Source organism: Panthera onca, chromosome X (assembly GCF_046562875.1).
Source record: "Panthera onca isolate mPanOnc1 chromosome X, mPanOnc1 haplotype 2, whole genome shotgun sequence".
Taxonomy (NCBI): Eukaryota; Metazoa; Chordata; class Mammalia; order Carnivora; family Felidae; genus Panthera; species Panthera onca.
Genome location: NC_138357.1, coordinates 15,422,857 through 15,447,967, shown reverse-complemented (window position 1 = coordinate 15,447,967; position 25,111 = coordinate 15,422,857). Strand labels below are relative to the sequence as shown.

The 25,111-nt window shown below is 47.7% G+C and overlaps 1 protein-coding gene across 5 annotated transcripts in view; it reads right to left on the bottom strand.

Annotated features, from left to right (window-relative positions):
* Positions 1 to 24,032, bottom strand: part of ARHGEF6 (Rac/Cdc42 guanine nucleotide exchange factor 6) — a 102,304-nt gene extending 78,272 nt beyond the window's left edge. For 3 of the 5 annotated variants that reach the window (XM_081793921.1, XM_081793922.1, XM_081793923.1), the window contains exons 1-2: positions 23,606 to 24,032; positions 22,352 to 22,435 (exon numbers count right to left, since the gene is read on the bottom strand). In XM_081793921.1, coding sequence (XP_081650047.1) covers positions 22,352 to 22,435; positions 23,606 to 23,770 — 249 coding nt within the window. In that variant the 5' untranslated portion in view covers positions 23,771 to 24,032. Of the gene's footprint in view, positions 1 to 13,814; positions 14,059 to 15,138; positions 15,243 to 22,351; positions 22,436 to 23,605 lie in introns of those variants that run through there. The other 2 variants (XM_081793925.1, XM_081793924.1) reach the window with 2 other exon arrangements.
* Between the last annotated feature and the right edge of the window lie 1,079 nt (positions 24,033 to 25,111).

Genomic DNA, 25,111 nt, shown 5'->3' with positions numbered 1-25,111 from the left:
ATTCTGGCTCTAGCTTTGACCATCTACGTCCTTGCGTCTCTGTGGATTTGTATGGCGTCGTTCTCCAGAACTAATACGGGCTTCTCGATTGCCTGGACCTTAGAGAGTTCAGAGCCAGGAAGTTCCGCTGCATAGAGCTCCCGTGACAGGAGCGAAGACCTGAGTGTGACCCCCTCGTTGCTCACGTCTCGTCACAACATCACCAAATCCTGATGGCCGCTTCAGAATCGCCAACACCTCATGGCCTCCAATCTTCCTTGTTAGCACTCCTCCAGGGGAAAAGACCCTTTTGCTCCCCAACAGGGAGTTCTCATCAATCGACGACTAAGTGTTCGGGAAGGAGGGGGATGACTGAGGAATGATCTAGGCATCTTGGCCGGGATGGTCACAGGATTAAGAAGAGAAAGAGACAATAGAGGGCTTTGGATAATTGCCCCAAGAAGAGAGTAGGCATCAGCGGAAGGGAAAGATGAAATCTCTCTTGTTAACAGGGCTTGCCAAGCCGAGGACAGGAAGCAGGGCGCCCAGAACCAGCTGCTGTTCAGCCAGACGCCATCGCGGCCCGCCCCGCCACCCCTCCCGCACTCCCGTCACCAGAGCCTTTGCAGGAGCCGCACTGGCTGCCGCTTCTGAGGGGCGGGGCGGACGGGTGATTCCTCAGCTGCTAGAAACATCTGGGTGCCAGACCTGGGGGTGTCCTCCCCAAGCTCCTCACCCCCACCCCTCCGGAGAAGGGGACTTATTTCCTAGCGTTCCAAATTGGAATGCAGAACACATTTTCCCAGAGACATAGGGTGAATTCTATAGTTCGACCGCATTTATTAAACAGGCTGTTGTGGGCCAGCCAGAAAACATAATCCCTGCGTAGAACCTGGTTTCTAGGGGGGAAAAAAAATGTCTTCCGGGTTCCTAACAATAACTTGCAAATCAACCTTCGGAAAAGAGCCCGCTTTACGGTGAAGAATGCCTGGACGTGTGGTCCCAGACGAGCGTCCACATCCTTCATACTTTCTCCCTGTCCTCGCACGTCAAGGATGAACGATGACTCTAGACACCCCGAGCACTATCCCTGTTTCCGCGCTGCCCATAACGAGAGAATCGAGGGATACAACAGGAAGGTGAGAATAGCCTCCGAAAGTCTAACGGTCGACCAGTCCTGGCTGTTAGGCGGGCCAGGCAGTTGAGGAGGAGACGCACATGTGAAGACAGGGCTTCCGCAGCCCCAGCTGGCCTAGGAGTCCGCTCGGGTTCAGGGTGGGAGCCCTGCAGCCCAGCAGAATCAACGGCTTCACCACGAGTCCCAGGCACCGGAGACACCGGCGTCAAAAGAACCCCACACGGAGATTAGGCAGGGAGGAGCACCGCGGAGAAAGGAACCGCGGTGCGGTGGCTTTACACGCCCTGGCCTGCTCATCCGCTGCCTTCCCCCAAAGTCCCACATCCACTTACCCTCGGGCTTCCGTCTTCTGAACTGCCACAGCCTTCCGGTCCGTACGGACGCTGTACAGTTCAGCCCTCAACCATCTACCGCTGTAACATTCTCTGTTTATTCGGTGGGCGTTAAGATCAGGTCTGCGTTTCCAACTAGAAGGCGGGCTCTTGGGAGTCCAAACTGCCCCACAGACGCGGCCCGGTATCCAACGCATGTGAGACGCTCGATAAGGGATCATTCATCGGCCGATCGACAGGGAGTGCTGGCAGAGAAACTTAAACACAAACGATGCCTCGAATGTGAGCCCCATGAAGCCAGGGCTTAAAAAAACGTTTTCACTTCCGTATCCTCGGGGTCTAGAAGAGTGCCTGTCACGCAGCAGGCGCTTAATACGTATTTGATGAATTCACAAGGGTTGAGAAGCTCTTGACAATCGATGATTAGTCCTAACTGAAGAAACAGCATTGCCGAAATTACGGTAAAGTTAAAAAAAAAAAAAAAAAGCATACGATTAAATATAAAAAGTCAGGGGGCACCGAGGGGGACTCAGTCGGTTAAGCGTCCGACTTCGGCTCAGGTCACGATCTCAAGGTTCGTGGGTTCAAGCCCCGTGTTGGGCTCTGTGCTGACAGCTCGGAGCCGGGAGCCTGCTTCGGATTCTGTGTCTCCCTCTCTCTCTGCACCACCCTTGCTTGCACACTGTCTCTCTCTGCGGCTCAAAAATGCATAAACATTAACAAAAAAAATTTTTTTTTAAAAAAGACAGATGATTGTATTGAGGAGGGCACCTTTTGGGATGAGCACTTGGTGTTGTATGGAAACCAATTTGACAATAAATTTAATATATTGAAAAAAAATAAAAAATAAAAAAAAAATAAAAAGACAGATGATTAAGGAAGAAAATCTCAACTCCCACATGACTTGCCAGGAAACACCTATCGGCTAAAATAACATACACCCGTATCTGTCTGCAAAATTAAGCCCTGCGACTGTGAGGTGACCTGCGTACTTCAAATTCCATGTTTGTGGATTTCACTGAGTTTCTGTGCCCAGTCTGGGCAAAGTCTGCAACGGCTGGCCTGTCCCAGTACCGGTGCCTTTTGGTCTCCCCACAAAGCACCAGGACCTACGAATCAGACAGCAAGGAAGCACCAAAGAGCTGAGGGGTTTCACCGCTTTGCTGGCAGTTGGCTCTATCGTTTGAACTGTTTCATTGTCAATGGCTTAAATGACAAACACCATAAGCCACACTCACCTGTTTCACACCTCGCTCTAAAACGGGCTCTGCCGAAGGAACTCAGGAGAAGCAAGAAGGCGTGACAGATTGAAAGCCTCCAATCCACATGCCCGAAGACCCCCTTCCACCAGCTCATCAGGGTAGGAAGGATGTTGTGCCAAAGTGATTACCGTCTTCTTCGTTGAGAGATCACCCCCCACAACATCCTTGGCAAAGACTTTTGGCACCCCCCCCCCCCCCCGCTCACGGCCACATGCGAGTCACATTTTCAAAAGTAGGTCCTTTCAGAGATGCCCCATCAATGCCCTAACAGACGTCAAGCAGTTAATTTTCCTCCACCCGATCCCAAGCAAGATGTCCACGTGGGATACAATCCACGCACGGCAAGGTGGGTGTTTGCGAGCTCTCATAGCAGACACATGATGGAATGGTGCTTTCCACGGACACCCAGGTCTCTCAGCCTGACGGAACCCCGCCTGCAAGTGCCATTTCATCTCAAGCCCGTCATTTCTCACCATGGTCTCCTCGTTTGCCCCAGAATTCTTCACGTTCTTCACCGTGCCTCTCTCTGACAGGTGCACGTCTCCTGATGGAAAACTTCCCTCACCCATTTGGTCTGGTTTGGTTTTCTTTTTAGTTTATTCATTTTGAGAGAGAGAGAGACAGACAGCAAGTGACCCGCTATTTCAAGACCTGAGTCAAAGTCGGACGCTGAAGTGACTGAGCCACCCAGGCGCCCCTCCTCAACCATTTGAATCCCCCTTGTCCTTGGGGGCCCGAACAACATCACTCCCTTCCACAGGGTCTGCCCCAAACACGGCACCTCAGGCTACAATGGGCTTCTTCTTCTGAACTCTGTATTATGTTCTAGACCCTGGAATCACTAAGCCGGATACCTCGAGGTATCGCTGTTAAATGCGGCGAGTTCCCACAATGCCAGGCATAGCACCCACCCTAGAGACAGTGAACAAGTACTTGCTGATCATTAGTCTTTGCTTTTCCACCTAAAAGCTAAACAGGTATTTCTTCCACCAGAAACACCTGCCCTTTTGGTATGCCTTCCCCCGAAGGAAAGACAGAGAAAAGGTCTTTTTTTTTTTTTTTCTGGCAGAACTTGATAAATCGGGGCTTATTTATTTTCCATCGCTTGGTAAAACAGATTCTTCTCCTTGAAGATGGTGATTGAGAGAAGGGAAGAACGTTGAAGGAAGCGAAGGTACCGCCTGGGATCACATTCGAGAATCAAAGTTACCGAGTCCTAATGTGTGCAAACGTCACGTCTTGAAAACCCAATGAAATCAAGAGAGTTTGGGTAACGTAAGAAATAAGAGGTGAGCGGAGGACTGGAAAAGCAGAAAAGGTCTTCCCTTCGACATTATGGGACCTAACTCGCATACCATTAACTGTCTTTTCTTTTTTTCTTTTTAATTTTTGAAAACCACGAAACAGGTAGTCCAGCTTGGCAGAAAGAAGTTGAGTAGATACTGTATTAGAAGAGACTCAGCTTTCTCCTTACCCTTACTTACACTCACTAAAGAGTCATTTCTCCGAATAAAAGTCAACTCCTGATATTTTACATACAGACTCTTAGATACACAAGCTATCTAAAATAAACTTTAAAAACACGCATCCGGTCATTCTCCATTGGACAAATACTTACTGAGCCCCTGGGAGACGCCAGGCACTAAGGGAGACATTTGTTGTAGGATGAAAACAAAAAGGATAGTATGTAAAATGGAGCAAATAAAGAAGCCACCCATGCATGGGCTCACCAAGCACGAAACCATGGTTTTCCATCCTGTTGTCTTTCCTGAAAAGTAATTTTTCGATCCCAAATCAAAATTTTCCCCAATCCATAACACATTCCCAAACACCAGCATGTCTTCAAGGAATGCTATCGCAACACTTGTGCCCCCAAAGAAGTGCTTACATTTCTTTTGTTGGTAAAATACTGGCTGCCAGATGCTTCTCGCAAATTATTGGGAAATATCCTGTTTGCTGGAGACCTAGCCATGAAGAATAGACGAAGGGGCACCTGTGTGGCTCAGTCAAACGTCCGCCTTGGACTCAGGTCATGATCTCCCGGTGCATGAGTTCAAGCCCCACGTCGGGCTCTGTGCTGACAGCTTGGAGCCTGGAGCCTGCTTCGGATTCTGTGTCTCCCTCTCTCTCTGCCCCTTCCCCGCTCATGCTCTGTCTCTCTCTCTCTCTCTCTCTCAAAAATAAATAAACATTTTTTAAAAATAGACGAATTACAAGATGAAATGTTCAGGCCTGCTTCTCAGGCTGGGCTCTTCATAAAAGATGCTAAGAGCTTAACACCTTAAACATGCCTTGTAAAATGACGTCCGCACTTCCAAGGGTAGAGAAACGTGTCTGCTATTGTCCAGGGTGAGACAAGCCCTTAATAACCGTGTCACTCACTGCTTTGCAAAGTGCTGTTTCCACCTTTCCCTTAATTTAATCCTTCCTTTTCCCTGTTGCCCTTTTCAATCCCTCAACTGATACGGCTGATCTCTGTAATAATATTCAAGTTCCCAAGAAAGTATAAAGCTGGGATTTGACTCTATTTGTCTAAGCAGAACTTAATTAGGAAGGTAGATCTTCTGCCAGAAGGCAAATAGAAATGATGGGTGGCTCTATGTTCTCTCGGATGAGCCAGCTCTCTGAACCCACACACCCCTCTGTGTGATGGGGTCCAGTTCGCCGGGGTCTGCCTGAGCCCAGAGCTAAGCAGACAGATGTCTGGTGCCCTAAGTCTTTCTTCCAGATGAAATGCAGATATGGAGCAGCTTCTGAACTGGGTGGACATCTATCCCCTCTAAAAAGCGGGTAAGCAGAGGCCCTGAAAAACTAGCAAGTGCCCTCACCCTTCTTCATTTGCAATTCAAAGGCCAGACCTTGGGCATCTTTTCCCTAGGAACTCCAAAGTCATCACCCCTCACACTGATCCCTGGGGGCTCCCGCTATGGGATAACATATGACCAGAGTAGGAGGGGGCTGGAGTAGGGGATAGCTGGCCTACATTGTGTGGTTTTAGTAAAGAGCTATATTGTGTTCTGTTGCCCCCTGAAACGGCCTGGATTACAATCAACGTTAAAACCAAATTAGAGGGGCGCCTGGGCGGCTCAGTCAGTTGAGTGTCCAACTCTTGATTTTGGTCAACTCATAATTCCAGGGTGTGGGATCAAGTCCTTCCCGTCCACAGGGTCTCAGCGTGAAGCCTGCTTGAGATTCTCTCTCTCTCTCTCTCTCTCTCTCTTTCTCGCTCTCTCCCTCTGCCCCTCCCCTACTTGTACTCTCTCTCTCTTTCTAAAATAAAAAAAAAATTTTTTTTTGAGTGAGATTTAAAACAAGATAACTTGTATATCTCCCAGCAGAAAGATTCAATTGATCAAATTTTCTAACAAAACACATTCCCTTTGGTATTATCAATATATATTCAACCCAGGGGCGCCTGGGTGGCTCAGTCGGCTGAGCATCGGACCTCGGCTCAGGTCATGATCTCACAGCTGGAGTTCAAGCCCCGCAACGGGCTCTGTGCTGACAGCTCAGAGCCTGGAGCCTGCTTTGGATACTGTCTCCCTCTCTCTCTGCCCCTCTCCCACTCATGCCATGTCTCTCTCTGTCTCTCAAAAATAAACATTTTTAAAAAATTTTTTTAAAAATATATATATTCAACCCAATTCAGAAATGACATGCTTCCTTTTTAAGTACTGCCTACCGTGGTTTTTTGTATAGAGGCAATTGGTTTTGATTTCCCCCTTCAACTATGCCCAATTCATCAGTTTTATTACTTATTTCCCAGGGGCAAGGGAAAATGTTTTTTGTCAGTCATCACCAAACATAGAAAGCCATTTGTCGAATTGTTTAACTAAAACAACAAGCAAAAAACAAAAACAAAACAAGCATCTTGCTCTGGAGTGTATTTTTATTTTTTTAAACCTTTTTTAAAAATTATTATATTTTATTTTATTTTTGAGACAGAGAGAGACAGAGCAGGAGCAGGGGAGGGGCAGAGAGAGAGAGGGAGACACGGAATCCGAAGCAGGCTCCAGGCTCCGAGCTGTCGGCACGGAGCCCGACACGGGGCTCGAACTCACAGACTGTGAGATCAGGACCTGAGCTGAAGTCGGACGCTTAACCGACTGAGCTACCCCGGCGCCCCTGGAGTGTATTTTTAAGTTTCAAGCTACTGTAATTAAGAAATGAATATGTTGGTCTTAAAAGACACAAAAGTTAAACTATCTCCTCCAGGTAATCAATGTGAGAAACTGAAAATATTCCTTTTTCACGTTCTTCTAGCTCATGCCTAGACTAGAAAAGAGTGAAAAGCATTCCTGATTTTTTCGACTCCAAGAGGAATCCGTCCAAATGGTTTCTATTCCTCGCACACAAAATGGCGGCTGAGGAAGTTCCTGTGGTCAACAACTGAATAATTCGTAGTCTCCGAAGAATTCGGTGGTTTTGTCTTCTCCAGGTCCTCCTTGGAATGAGAGCCCCACACACATTTCTAGTCCTGAGTTCTTACAAAGGAAACCATATACGAATTGTCTTCAGCAGTTAAAACTTGGCCACGCTAAGCATCGAGAACAACAGTAAGACAACCAGCCAGAGACCTTAATGTGAACTTTCATAACCAGTTCATAAAACTCTTAAGATTGCACATAAATTGACAGAAATGACAGTTAACGTTTCCGACCTCTGCTCCGGGGATATCACTGAGCCACAATATCACAGAAATTTCAACCGTCTTCACGTAGCCTTCCGAATAAAATACGTAAACAAATTAAATAGGACATAGGAATAATTTTAAACACACTTCAACACACTCTCATCTAAATTCAAATTGTTTTCTGTGATGTGAGGCACAGAGAATTTCAAGTACAAGTGAAAAGAAGAAGCACTTCAATTAGTGAATGAACGATATTAATAACGGGCAAAGGACTGATGTCTGCTGGTAAAGACAAGGAGGGCTGCCACTATTCATCCAAAGTTTCCAGAAAATGCTCAACTTTGTTTTGCCTTCAGAAGAGGGCTGTTAAGGGGCACCTGGATGGCGCAGTCGGTTAAGCGTCCGACTTCAGCCAGGTCACGATCTCGCGGTCCGTGAGTTCGAGCCCCGCGTCAGGCTCTGGGCTGATGGCTCGGAGCCTGGAGCCTGTTTCCGATTCTGTGTCTCCCTCTCTCTCTGCCCCTCCCCCGTTCATGCTCTGTCTCTCTCTGTCCCAAAAAAAAAAAAAAAAAAAAAAAAACAAACGCAGAAGAGGGCTGTTAAGTGTTAGAAAATATGTGGAGATTTTACCATCAACTTTACTTTTTTTTTTTTTTAATTTTTTTTTTTAATGTTTATTTATTTTTGAGAGAGAGAGAGACAGAGTATGAACGGGGGAGGGGCAGAGAGAGAGGGAGACACAGAATCGGGAGCAGGCTCCAGGCTCTGAGCCATCAGCCCAGAGCCCGACGCGGGGCTCGAACTCACGGACTGCGAGATCGTGACCTGAGCTGAAGTCAGACGCTTAACCGACTGAGCCACCCAGGAGCCCCCATCAACTTTACTTTTAAAAAATGTTCTTTTCCAGGGCCGTCTGGCTGGTTCAGTCAGTTAAGCATCTGACTTTTGGTTTGGGCTCAGGTCAGAATCTTGCAGTTTGTGGGTTGGAGCCCCACATCGTGCTCTGTGCTGACAGTGCAGAGCCTGCTTGGTACTCTCTCTCTCTCCCTCTCTCTCAAAATAAATTTAAAAAAAAACTTTAAAAAAGGTTTTTTTCCCAAAATCATGCGGTCTCTGTCCAATAAATCATGGAACTAAGGAACAAGATGGCTGGATTTTGTTTTCCTGTTTTAAGGTTCCTCCCTGTTTAAATTCTCAAAGTAACTGGTGTAAAAGCTCAGAAATCTGGGAGAAGCTATCATTTTACAGAGGCCACAGTCTACCCCTGCCTGTGTCCCAGTTGGGTTTTTTGTTTGTTTGTTTTTACTTTTTTTTTTAAGTTTATTTATTTTGAGAGAGAGAGAGAGAGAGAGAGAGACAGCATGAGCAGGGAAGGGGCAGATAGAGAGAGAGAGAGGCAGAGAGAGAATCCCAAGAAGGTTCCACGATGTCAGCGCAGAGCCCAACGCAGGGTTTGATACCAAGAACTGTGAGATCGTAACCTGAGCTGAAATCGAGATTCGGAAGCTTAACCGACTGAGCCACCCGGGCGCCCCTGTATCCGAGTTGTTTTTAATGTTAAGATTTCAAAAGAAGATCTTCTCTCTAAAGCATGACTCACTTCTTAATAGACTTTGCTTAACACGGCTAAAGACTTAAGCAAAAAAATTTTTTTTTGATAACGCAATGTTATCATTTGCAAATAATCGTCTACTGGGGGGGGGGGGGTTGCCTGACCCCACGCCAAAAGGCCCCGGGTGGTTATGTATTTGGGGGTCTGCTCTTTTTAGAGTTTTCCTGGCTCCTTCCCTGACGCGCTGTTGACTTCATTGCCTCCATGTGGTACATGGACGTGAACTCTCTCTACCCCTGCCGGTACGTCTAGTCCCCAGCAGCCCCCCCCCCTTCTCCCTTTATCACGACCTTCTATCCAGATGCTGTTCCCCAGTTTACAAAGTGCTTCCACAAACCTTATCTCATCTAATATAATTTTCTATTTCTAATCCGTTTAGGGATGAGCAACCAGATGACCCATAATGCCAACGAGCTCAGTTAGATAAGTAAAAGTCATCAGGCTCCGAGTGGGATCCTGAAGCAGTCTCCCAGGAATAGAGTGCGTAAGCCTTAAGGCAACGATGCGGTATCTCTCTGCAGCCCAGACTTTCCCTCACCGTTCAGTCATTCTACTGATCACTCACTTCATAAACAGTTCCTGAGTACCTGCTACGCGTACCTGTTAAACTGAGGGCTGGGATTATAAGAATGATCAAACCCAGGTTCCTGCCTTCGAGAAGCACCAAGACTAGGAGAGAGATCAACGTGTCCACAGTTCCCCATAGTGAGAATGGCCCATCAGCATTAAGACAGCTTGGCACAGGGGTGCCTGGGTGGCTCAGTCCGTTAAGCATCTGACTCTTGGTTTCAGCTCAGGCCGTGATCTCACAGTGGGTGAGTTCGAGCCCCAAGTCGGGTTCTGAGCTCTCAGGGCAGAGCCTGCTTGCAATTCTCTGTCTCCCTCTCCCTCTCTCTCTCTTCCCCTCACCCATTTGCGCTCTTCTCTCTGTCAAATAAATAAACATTTTTTTGAGTTAAAAAAAAAGATAGCTTGGCACAAAGGATTACGAGAACGGGAATGATAGTCCCCCAATCCAGCAGAGAAGATTTTCCAGAAGCTCTCAAGCTGCGGAAGAAGCTTGGCATGTCTTTCTTTACGGTTCTCAGCTGGGTGACGGACGCTGGAGGTTGCTAGACTGCTGAACTCTAGATATACCACGGAAACGGTTCTCAACTCTGGCTGCACATTAGAACGACTGGGGGGACCTCTCGAAACAAAATAATTACAAGACACGGTGCCTTTGGGAAACTGTCGGGCGGTACCTACTCAAGCTGAACATATACCTACCCGATGACCCAGCTGTGCCATCCGTAGGTACAAACCCCACAGAAACGCGTACCAGAAGACATGCCCGAGGCCAGCACTGTCACAGCAACCAAAACCTGGAAACCACCATCAACAGGTGAACGGATAAACAAACCATGGGACGTCCACATGATGGGACAGTACCAGCAATGAAAAGAACGAGCCACTAGTATCCATAACATGGGTGACTTGTACAAATTTACCCTGAGTGAAAGAAACCTTATATAAACGAGTACATGCTGTATAATTCCACTCATATAATGTGCCAAAGCAGAAAAAAAAAATGTATCTATTGTCTTAGAAGTCAGGGCCGTGGGGCCCACTGGTGAGGGGTGGTGACTGGGAAGGGGCACTGAAGGTGGTTTCTGGGTGCTGATAATGTTGTGTTTCTTTTTTTTTTAATTTTTTTTATGTTTATTTATTTTCGAGAGAGAGAAAGAGTCAGAAGGTGAGTGGGGGGAGGGGCAGAGAGAGAGGGGACACTGAATCCGAAGCAGGCTCCAGGCTCTGAGCTGTCAGCACAGAGCCCCGAGGTGGGGCTCGAACCCATGGACTGCGAGATCATGATGTGAGCTGAAGTCGGACGCCTAACCCACTGAGCCACCCAGGCGCCCCGAGGTTGTGTTTCTTAATTGGTGTGCTGATTATACGGATGTGTTCAATTCGTAAAGATTCGTCAAACTGTATACTTAGGATTTGTGCGGTTTCCTGAACTCATGTAATATTTCGATACCAAATTTATTTATTTATTTATTTACTTTTTAAATTTTTTTTTAATGTTTATTTATTTTTGAGACAGAGCATGAACGGGGGAGGGTCAGAGAGAGAGGGAGACACAGAATCGAAAGCAGGCTCCAGGCTCTGAGCTGTCAGCACAGAGCCCGACGCGGGGCTCGAACTCACAGACCGTGAGATCATGACCTGAGCCGAAGTCGGACGCTTAACCGACCGAGCCACCCAGGCGCCCCTTCAATACCAAATTTATTTAAACGTTAAAAAAAGAAGAAGAAGAAGAAATACCTAGGCTTGGGCCTCACCGCAGGCCAATTAAGCTCAGCGGGGGGCGGGGGGGGGGTTGGGGGGACCACAATGTCTGTATTTTGTAGAAGCACCCAGGTGGCTCTGATGTCCGGCCATATCTGAAAGCCAAGCAGCTTGGTGTTCCTATATTTATCAATAGCTCCTTTGTGGGGACAGCCTGGCACATGGCAAAGGGAATGAGCCCTGGAGTAAGGCCCATCAGCAGCGCCGTTCTGATTGGCGCATTTGCCCGGATCATCCCCAAACCTCAGTTTCCTCCACTGTGTAATGGGCACAACACCACCTCCCTGCCAGGACTGTCGGGAGGATTAAACAAGGTAATATGCCTAAAGTACCTAGCACAGTACCTAGAACACAGTAGGTGCTTGAGAAGCGGTAGGCACTCCACTCCTTTTCCTCCTTTGCATCTTAAGTTCCTAAGCACGGTGATGAGCGGGCCGCTGTAAAGGAACCAAATTCGCGCTCTCCAATTTCTCCTCCTGAATGAGTTTCTTTGTAAAGACTGAAGTAATATTATACTTGGACTGATGATGTCAAACAAATATCGGACATTTCCGGGCCCTGGTTTGCTGACTCTATTCGGCACCTGCTGTCCCCAAAGATGCATGGGGAGGACAAAGACAGCAGATAAATACAACAACCACAGACCCTCCTTTGGAAAGCTTTACTCCTGTCCTCACCCTTAAGCACAGCGCCAGCCCTGTGCGAGCAAAGACAAGGCCAAGATGTGAGTTGGCAGAAAGAATCGAAAAAATGAGTAGCTCAGAAGACATACCATCCATGAAATGTGCCAAATGAAACACTTTTGTATAAAAGTGTTTTAGGGGTGCCTGGGTGGCTCAGTCAGTTAAGCATCTGACTCTTGGTTTCGGCTCAGGTCATGATCTCACGGTTCGTGGGTTCGAGCCCCGCATCAGGCTCTGCGCAGACAGCACGGAGCCTGCCTGAGAGTCTCTCTCTCTCTCCCTCTCTCTCTCTCTCTCTCGCTGCCCCTCTTCTGCTCTCTCTGCCTCTCAAAATAAATAAACTTAAAAAAATTTTTTTTAGCTTTAAAATGTCCTCTATTAGTAAAAACAAACCAAACAAACTCCTGGGTAGAGAGCAGAAGATCTATATTGGAGCTTTAACGCTACCACGGGTAAGCTGTCTGTATGACTTCGGTGAACTAACTTTTCCGTTTCTCTGGCAAACGAAGAGTAATGCCACCTCTCCTACACGCTTTTCCAAGGGCACGGCGAGTTTCAGATAAGGTTAAGTACAAGACATTCTGAAAAATTAAGCAGCAAAGAAACCCAAGCTGAGAATCCAAGCTGCAAATTTCACTTTGTTCCAAACTCCAATCACCAACCAGCACCACCCCCGGAGGCTGAGAACTCGCTGCTATGAACTCCTCCAAGCACACACCCAGAGCCTGGAGCCGGCTTATGTAAGAGTGAACTGCGGTACCGCCTGGCATGTAGCATAATACTTTGCTTCAGAGAAATCCTTGGAAATGCCTCAGCTGAAGTACAAGGGCAGGCCCTGGCCTTACGTTTCGGAGAGAGGTGCCCTCAGTCACAGAACACCAGGACCGTGGCTGGAGCAAATGATGTCATCCCAGCTCCCCTTACCGTGGTCAATGTCAAAATTAAGATAGGAAGTTCAAGGACAAATCGTGGGCTTTCCAGGCAAATAGAAGTTAGAAAGGCAGTTTGCACCTTAGGGTCTTGCAGTTTAAACTGTTAATACTTTGCAGAACCTCAACCGAAATCTACCCGTTTCGGTGATGGTTTTTAGGTTATATAAAGCTTTTTATTCACAAAAAGCTAAGTAGCCGCATAGACAAATATATTCCCGTATTCTATTTTTATTCCCGCTACACGTTAAGAAAAGAAAAACAAATCATGTGAGTCACCCCTATAGCCCCAAACAATAACAAACCAAAAAATGAAAACAAGGTTTTTGAAGAGACAAGAGATAAACTTGAGGGCTCTCCACTCGAGAGCTAAGAAACGAAATAGCTCAAATACCTGTTGGGTTCCTAAATGACTGGAAAATGAAAACTCGAAATTAACTACGGGCACGTCGGTACACCTTGTAGAGTACAGCCACAAACCCTTCCTGCGACAGACCTGTGTACTCGACGCCAAAGATATCCCCAAACGTGCGGATGCCGGGGACTGAGGGGGTGGGGAGGGGGGAGGCATCAAATTAGTATCGAAAATAGTGCTGTTGACTCCCGCCCTGGTTCGGGAGGGGGGGGGGCGGGAAGAAGGACTCCTGTCCGCTGCAAACCCAGCGGCCAGGGCCGGACAACTCGCCCCTAAGTTTGGCGCGTCCTCGCTCCGCGCCCTCGGCCCCCCGCCCCCCACTCCCGGCCCCCGGGATCCCAGGGCACCGCCAGGCCCTGGCCCGGCACCGACCCCGCGGCCGGGGCTGCGAGCCACGGCAGGGGGAGGAAGGGCGGCTCCTCTGCAACCCCGGTCCTGCGGCACCACCCCGGCCCTCGCGCTCTCCCCTTCCCCTGACCCCTAGCCCCCAGGCAGGTCACCTGGCTCGGCCGCTGCCCGCTGCTCCTCCCGCTGCTCGCTCGCTCGCTCCGGCCGCGCCGCCGCCGCCGCCGCCGCCGCCGCCGCCTCCTGGAAGCGGCTCGCCCTCGCGAGTCACGGGGCCGGCGAGCGGGCGGGCGAGCCCGTGCCAAGGCTGCGGGAACCGCGCGCCCCGGCCGGAGCTGGGACCCTGCGCGGAGCGCGGCCGCCACCCGGGCGAAACTGGAGAGCTGGGGCTCGGCTCGCCCGGGCGGGGAGGGGCGGCTGCAACTTTGCTCCCGAACGCGGGCGAGGAGGGGGCGCCCGTCTCCAAACTCCGTGCCGCGCCCGCCACCTCTCCGGCCGAAGGATTTTCTTTATGCCTTTTTTTTTTTTTTTAAAGATCTAAAGGGAAGCCAGATTCTCGCCCTCAAGTTCTTGCTTCCAGGGCCGTGCGGCTCGGCGGGCGGAGGAGCGCGGCGCCGAGCGGGGTGCGGGAGACGCTCCCGCCGGGTGCGCTGGCGGCGAGCCGGGCCGGGGCGCGCGGGGCGGCGGGGCGGGCGGGAGCGGCTTCCCGGGGACCCCGCTCGGCCGCCGCGCGCTGGCCCCTCCGGCCCGGAGCCGGAGCCGGGCAGGGAGAGCGGCCTGGAGGGACCGGGCCGGCGGCGGGGAACCGGTGACCCGGACCTGGATCGCCGAAGTAGGAACTGGAAGTGACAGCGGCAGGGCAGAGCAGCAGCAGCAGCCGCCGCCGCCGCCGCCGCCGCCGCCGCCGCCGCCGCCGCCGCCGCCGCCCGGGTAGCCGTGGCAGCGGCAGAAGCCGCGGCGAAGCGGCGGCAGCATGCGCAGTGTGGCCGCCGCCTGCTCCGGCCGAGCCCGGGGCCCGCTGGCGCCCGGCCTGCCGCGGGCCACCGCCGGGGCCTCGGGCGGGAGTCCCGGCCTCCCGGACGCGCCCTTCCCGGTGGCCTTGCTTCCTCCTGCACCCCCGGACCCGACCAGGAACCCCCCCACCCCCACCCCCCAGCGCCGTGCGGAGCCGCTGAGACCGCCAGAAAGGAAGCGCTCTCCGTTGGCCCTCGGCATCCGTCCCTTCCCCAACTCTCCTGGATGCCCTTCCCGGGCTCTCTGATAACAGGACCCAAGTCGAATGGTCCCTCCGGGAGAGCCTCACCACGTTCGTGGGGGGGTGGGGGGGGGTATTTACCGCCTTCCTCGAAGTCTTTTTACAGAAAGACAATGCAGTCGGTAAAAGATGAGGCTGGCCAGAGCCCTGTCAGTTCCTGTAACTCATGGAAATTCCATTAGGAGTGTCAGATTTGCTCAACAGACCAAAAAAGAAAAACTTACCAAAATCCTCCTTAGTCTTCCCACTGGCACAAACTGAGCAGCTAAATATACAAAGCTTTGCCGGGCAGAAACTCCTGGAATTGGGCCAGTTAAAAACAGAGTGTCCAACAGTTAGACGTTACCAGTCCCTACTCTAGTCTCCTCTTTCACAGATGAGTCAACCGAGGCCTAGGGGAGGGGACTCTGACTTCACAGCGGTGGCAGACTGGGGCTTGAGGGAGGGTCTGATACCCATTACAGCTATTGGTTAGTCGCGTGACCTCATGCCTCACTCCTCCAAGATGGTTTTGCTCTCCTAGAGCTGGAGCGCTCTTAGGGGAGAGCCAGCCTTGACTCTTGGTCATCAGTGGACCTGCCTGCCTTCCAGAACTGCCTCCCTGCAGAGAAGCCCCTGGGAAATGGCAAATCGTCCATCCCACAGGCCCCACTTTGGGGACGGCACCCAGGCTGTTCCAGTGACAAGGCAGATGGAGTGACTCAGGGAGACAGGAGGCAGTGAGGGGGTGGGGGCAAAGAAAAACCATACTGATACCAGCTGGTACTGGAAAGAGAAGGAGAGAGAGAAGAAAGAAGGGAGGGAGAGAGAAAGAGAGAGAGAAAGACGCACTAAGTGAGCCACATGTACATTCAATGAAATCCCTCATGAACAAAACATCTCTTTATAAAAGTAGGCTTGGGGGCGCCTGGCTGGCTCACTCAGTGGAGCGTGCAACTCTTGATCGCAGGGTCGTGAGCTCCAGCCCCACGTTGGGTGTGGAGCCTACTTAAAAAAATAAAAAATAAATAAAAGTAGAGTTGGCCCAGGAGCAAAATAGGAGATAGCAGGGTAAACCTGGCGATGGGTTGGTAGTAAGGCGGGCAGGGGACAAAGCAGGAGTACGGGGGGCGGGGGGGGGGGGGGGGATGAGGCCAGGAGGAAATCACAGAGGCCGTAGCCAAGAACAGCCCAGACAGGTATCAATCACTCAGGCCACTCTCAAATGATCGGAAAAACTGTATCTGTCCCTACACCTCCCAAGTTCAAAGGCAGAATGAAAATAAAACTACCATCGCTAGAATAGTGTTGTCAAAGGACTTCCTGGTCGCATTAGTGACACTCTACCTAGACATCAGGGTTTTTCCATGCGCTCTAGAACATTTTCTCTTGAGGCCTGAGGGTCTTCCCTGCCTTCTCCATTTCTACAAAAAAAGATCTAGTTGGTTCACAGGAAAGGAAATACAAATGGACCATAAAAGGGTCAGAAGATGCCCCAACTCACCAGGAATCATGAAATTCAAATTACAGCAGTAAATCAAATACCATTTTCACCCAACATTTGAGCAAACATTGAAGATAAATAATACCCAGTGCTGCCAGGGACATGAGGAAGAAGGCACTTCCTACTCTACTGGTGGGGGTATAACTTCACAGGGCGTTTTTATAGGGATTTGAGAACAGCTATCAAATTTGACACAGTAATTCCATTTCTATGAAGAAAGACGTTTCAAGAATAATCACAGATGTACACAAATCTATCTCTATGTGCACATACTACAACATGACCCACTCACTGGGATTTATCCCAGCACTGCAAGATGGAACTAACATATGAAAATCAATCAGAGTAATACAACATATCAATATAATAAACCAACGGTCACCTTAACAGATACAGAAAAAGCATTTGACAAAATCCGGCACCGTTTCATGACAAAACAAAAGACAAAACAAAAAACAAAACTCAAAAAAACTCAAAAAACTAAGAATAGAAGGGGAACTCCTTCAACCTGATACAGGGCATCGATGAAAAACCCACAGCTAACATCCTACTTAATGATGAAAGACTGAAAGCTTCCCTCTAAGTTTAAGAACAACACCAGGCTGTCCACTTTAATCACTTCTATTCAACATTGTTCTGAAGGTTCTAACCAGGCAAATTAGGCAAGAAAATGAAGTAAAAGGCATCCAGATTGGTAAAGGAGGAAGTAAAACTATCTGTGTGCGCAGATGACATAATCTTGTACAGGAAAACCACAAGGAATCCAAAAAACTATTCAAACTAATAAATAAGTTACACAAAGTTGAAGGATACAAGATCGATATGCAAAAGCCAATTGCATTTCTACACGCTTGCAGTGAGCAATCCAAATATGAAATTAAGAAAACAATTCCATTTACAACAGCATCGAAAGGAATCAAATACTTTGGAATAGATTGGACCACGGAGGTACAACACGTGCACACTAGAAACTACAGAACAATGTTGAATGACATGTTAAAAAGCCCAAATAAGTGGAAAGACATCCTGTGTCCATGGATCGCAAGACTTAATATTGTTAATGTGGCAATACTCCCAAAGCCATCTACAGATTGTACACAATCCCTATCAAAATGCCAGCTGGGTTGTTGGGTTTTTTTGGGTTTTTGTTTTGTTTTGTTTTGTTTTTCACAAATGGACAGGCTGATCCTAAAATCCATATGGGCACACAAGGGATCCAGAATAGCCAAAATGATTTGGAAAATGGAGAACAAATTTGGAAGGCTCATGCTTTCTGATTTGAAAACTTACTACACAGCTACATTAATCGAGTGGGGGAAGGAATGGTCTTTTCAACAAATAGTGTTTCAGAGAATACGGTTGGACCCCTACCTCACACCATACACAAAAAGTAACTCAAAACGAATCGAAGACCTAAAGGTAAGAGCTTAAACTATAACACTCTTAGAAGAAAACATAAGGGTAAATCTTTACGACCTCGCATCAGGCAATGATTTTTTAGATACGACACCCAAAACGCAAGCAACAACAACAAAATAGATCAATTTGACTTCATCGAATTTTTTAGAGAATCTTTTCTTTAATGTTTATTTATTTATTTTGAGGGGCGGGGAGGGAGGGCCAGAGAGAGAGGGAGAGAGAATCCCAAGCAGGTTCTGTGCAGGCCTGAACTCAAAAACCATGACGTCATGACCTGAGCAAAAATCAAGAGTCAGACACTTAACTGACTGAGCCCATCCAGGCGCCCCTGACTTCATCAAACTTAAAAAACTTGTGTGTTTCAGAAGATACCATCGGGGTGCCTGGCTGGCTCAGTTGGAAGACCCTGCGCGCCTGGATCTCAGGGTCATGAGTTTAAGCCCCACGTTGGGGATGGAGAGTCCTTAAATAAATAAAACTTGAAAAAACAGATACTATCAAAGTCAGGAGGTGCTTCAGCGAGTGCTTTGTTTTTTAGATGTCTCAGCAAACCTCCCTGACCACTTACTAGCTGTGCGATCTTCTAGACACCCTCGGACACTACTGCCATATGAGCACACAAAGACGGAGGTCCCTTGGAGAGGCCCGCTGGACCCCTAGAGATTCAGAAGGCAGCAACTCTTTTTTTTTTTTTTAACATTTATTTATTTTTGAGACAGAGAGAGAGAGAGCATGAACAGGGGAGGGTCAGAGAAAGAGGGAGACACAGAATCTGAAACAGGCTCCAGGCTCTGAGCTGTCAGCACAGAGCCCGACGCAGGGCTTGAACCCACGGACCACGAGATCATGACCTGAGCCGAAGTCGGCCGCTTAACCGACTGAGCCACCCAGGCGCCCTTGGAAGGCAGCAACTCTTTAATGGGGCCACCATACCCCACAGCCAGCACTCGAACTGTCATTCTGCTGTATCTCTGGCTTCATTTTTCTGCATTTCCCAGCTGACCATTTCAAACTGGCACTCTCTCTTTTGATAAATAATAATGTGTTCTGGGCAACAGTCAAGCCCTACTCTCCTTGCGTTTTGTACATTAACAGCTTTATGGCATTAATCAAAATCTATTAAGTATGTCCTATACTAGGCACTGTTGCTAGGTAAGGTAGGCCTGAGAGATACTGTAGCTGAAGCGACGAGAGATGCAAACAACTTAAATGTCCATGGATGGATGGATGGATAAAAAAGATGTGGTATACATACACAATCAAGTATTATTCAGCCACGACAAAAGGAGCGTATCTTGCCACCTGTGACAACACGGATGGCCCCTGGGCACATTACGCTAAGTTAGAGAAGTCACAGAAAGACAAGTAGTGTGTGACCTCACTTACATGTGGAATCTAAAAAAGTCAAACTCGAAAAACTGGGAGTAAAATGGTAGTTACCACGGGATGAAAAGCGATATGGTTTAAGGCACAAACTTGGGGTGCCTGGGTGGCTCAGTCGGTTAAGCGTCCGACTTCAGCTCAGGTCATGATCTCCCGGTTCGTGGGTTCGAGCCCCGCGTCGGGCTCTGTGCCGACCGCTCGGAGCCTGGAGCCTGCTTCGGATTCTTTCTCTCTCTGTCTGCCCCCCCCCCCATCTGTCTCTCAAAATAAAATAAATAAGCATTTAAAAAAAAAGAAAGATTTGTATCCGAAGTGGGTGAAAATATTTTAAGCATTGGTACTTACAGGAGTAAGCTTTATTTATCAGAAAAATCCACTTTTGTGAAACGACTCATTCTCCAATAATGCCGGCTAGACCCAGGAGGTGTTTCTGTATCATCTAGTATTCTTAGAACTGCAAAGCAGCTCAGGATACCTTCTGGCAGCTTCATAGTGCAGAAATCATTGGCACCCTCACCGTGTTTTTATTTGTCAAATAAAAAAGAAAATACCATGATCTGTTCCGTAGAAGACGTTATTCTAGAAGATACATACAGTCGTCCCAGGCTCCACTTACCTCAAAAACCATACACACACACGTGCCCGTGCATACACACGCAGCTAAAATTGGGCAACAGGGACACCTGGAACACGATATTCTGAGACAAGCGTAGCCTGATGCTGTGGCTAGCTTTAGGAAAAAATCCTGAAGCAAGCCAAGTTTTATCCGGGGCAAAGCGACTTGCATTACTACTAATAACGATAGCTAACACTTGGAGGATAGTTACTATGTACGAGGCACTCTTCTGGGGACATGAATTCATTGGCATCTTACACTGATCCGATGAGATGTGTGCTGCTATCCTTCCCATTTTACAGGTGGGGAGACTAAGGCGTAGTCAAGTAGCATGCCCAAAGCCATAAAGCTACTAGTAAGAAGAGAACTGAGATTTGGACCCAAGCAATCCAGCATCGGAGGGCATGATCAACCCACTACTAATAATTCTCCACAAATAACACTGCTAATACATGTCTATACTTCTTATGTCCCTGGTTCTCCGCTGAGGACTGTACATACATTATCTCACAGATCTTTTTCAGGTTGGAGCTCTTAGTTCTAAATTATTATGTAGTATCTCATTTAATCCTTAAAACAGCCCCATGAAGTAGTAATTATTGTGTCCGTTGTACAGATCAAAATACTGAGGCACATACCCAAAGGGGGGAAAAGCACAAATTCAAAAAGATATGCACCCATATGTTTATTGCAGCATTATTTACAATAGTTAAGATATGGAAGCCACCCAAGTGTCCACTGATAGAAGAATGGACACAGAGGTGTATATGAACCATTAAAAAAAGAATGGGGGTGCCTGGGTGGCTCAGTGGCTCAGTCAGTTAAATGCTCGACTCTTGATTTTTGGCTCAGGTAATGATCTCAGGGTTCATGAGTTCAAGCCCCACGTCGGCTGCTTGGGAGTCTCTCCCTCTCTCTCCTCCCCTCCCCTGCTCGTGCTCTCTCTCTCTCTCCCTCTCAAAATAAACATTTTATTAAAAAAAAAAAAAAAAGAACGAAATCTTGCCATTTGTGACAACACGGATGGACCCAGAGGGCATTATGCTAAGTGAAATAAGTCAAGACAAAGAAAGACCATTATCATATTATTTCAGTGATAACGTGGAATCTAAGAAACAAAACAAACAAAGCAGAAACCGACAAATACAGAGAACAAACCGGTGGTTGCCAGAAGGAAGGGAACTGGGGGGCTGGGTAAAATAGGTGAAGGCGGTTCAGAGGCACAAACTTCCAGTTATAAAATAAGTAAGTCACGAGGATGGAAAGTACAGCATGGGGAATATAGTCAATAATGAGATAGTAACGTTGTATGGTGTCGAACAGTAGCTATACTTAGAGTGATGAGCGCTGTGTAATACACAGAATTGGCAAATCACCATGTTGTACGCCTGAAACAAATACAATATGATATGGCAACTGTACTTCCATTTTCAAAACTACAATCTTTTTTAAATGAATGTATAAGACTTCAGCATCATTTGAATGTACTATAATTTATTTATTTGACTACTCCCCTATTGCTAGATACTGACGTTGTTTCCCTGGTTTTTACTTCTGCACATAAAGACGTGATACACACACGCGCGCGCACACACACACACACACACACACACGTTGAGGAACAGAAAAGTTAAGTAATTCAACACTCAGGCAAAGTATCACCTCCTTTCCAGCAACGCCCCCATATGTACTGTAAGGATCCATATAACATAACATAATGCGATGTAATTTCATATACAACTTCTACCACAGGCCCACGTTTTCTCAGCTTTCCAAGGCTTCTGTTCTAAAGGGTTAATGGGAGGGGCGCCCGGGTGGCTGGGTCGGTTTAAGGGACCGACTTTTGATTTTGTCTCAGGTCATGATCTCACGGTTCATGGGATCAAGCCCCAAGCTGGGCTCTGTGCTGAGCAGGAAGCCTGCTTTGGGATTCTCTCTCTCCCTTTCTCTCTGTCCCTCCCCCACTCACACTCTTTCTCCCTCTCTCAAAATAAATAAACATTTTTTAAATGCCCTTAAAGTGTTAATGGGAAAAAGTGACAATATACTTTCCTCTCTTCCCAGCTCAGGGGGATTATGGTCAAGGCTTGGATGCTGTATTAAAAGATAATCATATTCCGGGGTGCCGGGGTGGCTCAGTCGGCTGAGCGTCCTACTCTTGATTTCGGCTCCAGGCATGATCTCGCGGTTCGTGAGTTCGAGCCCCACGCTGTCAGCACAGAGCCTGCTTGGGATTCCCTGTCCCTCTCTCTGCCCCTCCTCTCCTCTCTCTCAGAATAAATAAATAAACTTGAAAAAAAACACCCTATTTAAAAAAAAAAAATATATATATATATATATCACATTCTGAGTTTTAGATTTTGTTTTCTTTTGCTTCGGAACTGGTTTCTGGAAAAGACAGACTGACGAGCCACCACTGGAGACCACCAATCTTAACCACGGTTTCCCTAAAGCGCTACCTCTGTTCAAGAGTCAGAGTCAACCAAGCGCTTTTAGTACAACAGCATCTTCCTTAGCAGGGCCTGGGCGGGCTTACCTCCACCTGAAGGCTTGCACATCCTTTCAGGAAGTCACTGATGTTGTTGAGGCAGTCAGCTTCGGTTTGCGGCTCCAAACAGAACTAGAGAAACACAGTCAAGCGTCACTTGGATGCTGGCATCCCATGCCAAGCACGCCACGTTCCTCATTTGCTGATAATCAGAGAGGTAGGCTTTTTAAGGCAGGGGCAACACCGCTGTCAATCCAGGAAGAGAACTAACCACCGGAGGAAGTGATGTAAAAGTCTAAACGGTCGGTCCCGTTTCAAATGTCACTAAACCTCTAGTCCCAAACCATCTATCTCTGCGTGCAAACTTTTTCTTCGCCTTCTGCCAAAGTGTGGTGATAGCGAATTAGATCCAGGCTGTTTTCTGAGCTTGGTTCTTGCTTTTAATCTAAAATTATACTTTCCCCTTGGCCGTTTGCAACATTTGGTCATAGTTCTGTATGTTTTACCACCATGTCAGCACTGGTTTTCAAGTTTCAGAAAACTTCTGAGTCAATCAGTTGGCTCACTAAAAATGCAAACTGGTTCAAGGAGGCAAAAGAAGTCACGTTACGCTCACGGTCATGTTCCCTGCCAACCTAAAGAAAGTGACAGGAGGACTTGACCTCTAAACTCACTTAAAGTGCCTACTTGAGAAATTAGCCATCCTCGTGATCATGGGTTCCCAACATTAAAACTTTTGGAGTTTAGAAGAGAGTAAGGTTAGTTTCGCTTTGAACGCATGTTGCATTCAAAACCTGTATTTGGTTTCTATTGTTTTACCAAAGCTTTCCTGACATTTTGGATTATTTCTCCCGGTTGCTAAATAGCCTCTGTTTCAATGGATATTTTCTTTCTTTGAGAAGAAAATCGCCATGGATTTTAGTCAAACTGTCAATAAACACCATTAGTATCTGCTCTAAATCATGCCATGATTACACAGACTCACATAGACCCCAAGTTCAAAAGATACCTTTGATACACAGGGAGGTACCACATGGATCTCTATGACAGAACAAATGATAGCAGTATTTTTTGGTGCCTTGTCCCCTGGCACCAAAGGTGTATCAGTTGTATTATATTTGGGGGCCAATCGTTAAAGGAGAATATTTCACTTTCAGAGTTTTTCAAAGTAGAAAAACAACAAGACAGAATGCCAAACTCTTAGCGATTAAAAGTAGGAGAGTCCCTGGCAATAGAACACCTCCAGAGTTACATTATTACCGCTCTCTGGCGGTAAGCAATGCCAAAGAGCCTTTCTCTTACCTTTTCTAGAGAGCCAGGCCTAAGTCTGTTGATCAGTTTGCACAGCACTACCCCATTTTTCAGCGAAGACTTCAAGAACTCCTCCGGATCACAGATGGTCTTTTTGGGGGAATCTAAAACCCCCAAGGATATAAGCCATGTCACGATTCGCTCTTCTGGATTCATTGCTGAGGACTGTCTGCTCTGAACAGCTCTCTGGGGCAGCTGCAAAGACTAAAGCCACATCCGCGATTGCATCTGCTACTGTCTTCCGTTTTTATGAGTTCTCTGCTGGTGCTTGCAGAGCAAAGCATTTAAACAACTTTTCTTAGATAACGGGGGAGCCCACTCAACTTATGGGATCTTAAAGCCACAGAGATCACACGTAAAAGATGTAGAAATCGAATGCATAAAAATCCTGGAGAACGCTGGGCTTCTTTTTCAAAACCTGCAAAACAAATTCACTAGGATTAAAAAGAAGAAGAAACACACGCAAACACCGCCCCTTCCCCCCCCCCCAAAAAAAAACCACAGTGTAAGAAGCTGTAAGGGAAGGAAGTGAAGGAGAGAGTAGGAAGCAAGTGCTCTCAGAAAACAGAAAGGACCTTGGAAATGAGACACCCAAGGGCCAGTCTGGGAGAACACTGTCAATAAATAGTCTAGCCCCAGTGAAAATCTGGCCTCTGTCAGGAGGAAGATGCCAACTGGCTCTTAGGTCAGACAGATCTGAGCCTCGTGGGGAAGGTAGGCTGAGAAAACGTGCCAAGTGAATGAAGATTGTGCCTGCTGTCAGCCATCACGGTGTATACGCAGAAGCTAGAAGAATGGCATTTTACTTTGCAGCCAAAAAAGCTATGTTTAGGGAAATAGGCTAAGGATAACATCTGACATCCTGTTTACTTGCATTCTTTAGCAATTCCTTTTCTGGACCTGGTTCCACTACACAATCCAGCTGCAGTACCCTTAGCAAAGGCTCAGACACAGTCCCATAAGTGGGTCCAAAACACTTGAAAACAGAACTTTGGAGAACAAAAGAGCCCTTGTCCTCTGTCTATACTAAAGTCTGGAAAGTGCACGCTTCCCCCAACAAGAAACACTTTGCATTAAAAATCCTGCTCTGAGAAGAGAAAAAAAAAACTGGTCTATAACAGATCTTGTTACCCTCAAACATTGTCGCCACCAGTTGAAATAGTCATAGAATTGGGAAACTTACGATAAGGCCAGTGTGAAGAGCATAGTCTTTTTTTTTTTTTATATTAAACATAACTTATCGTCACATTGGTTTCCAGACAACACCCAGTGCTCATCCCAACGGGTGCCCTCCTCCATGCCCATCACCCACCTTCCCCTCGCCCCCACCCCCCATCTAGCACAGCCTTAAACTAGCCAATGCACGGTACTCCCCATCAGTCACCACCCCTCCTCACGCAGAGGATCTTCCTAAGCTTCCGAATCCTTCTCAGCACAGCTTTAGACATCTACCACCAAATAACCAGCTTAGATGAGCTTCAAAACTTCCCCTTCTTG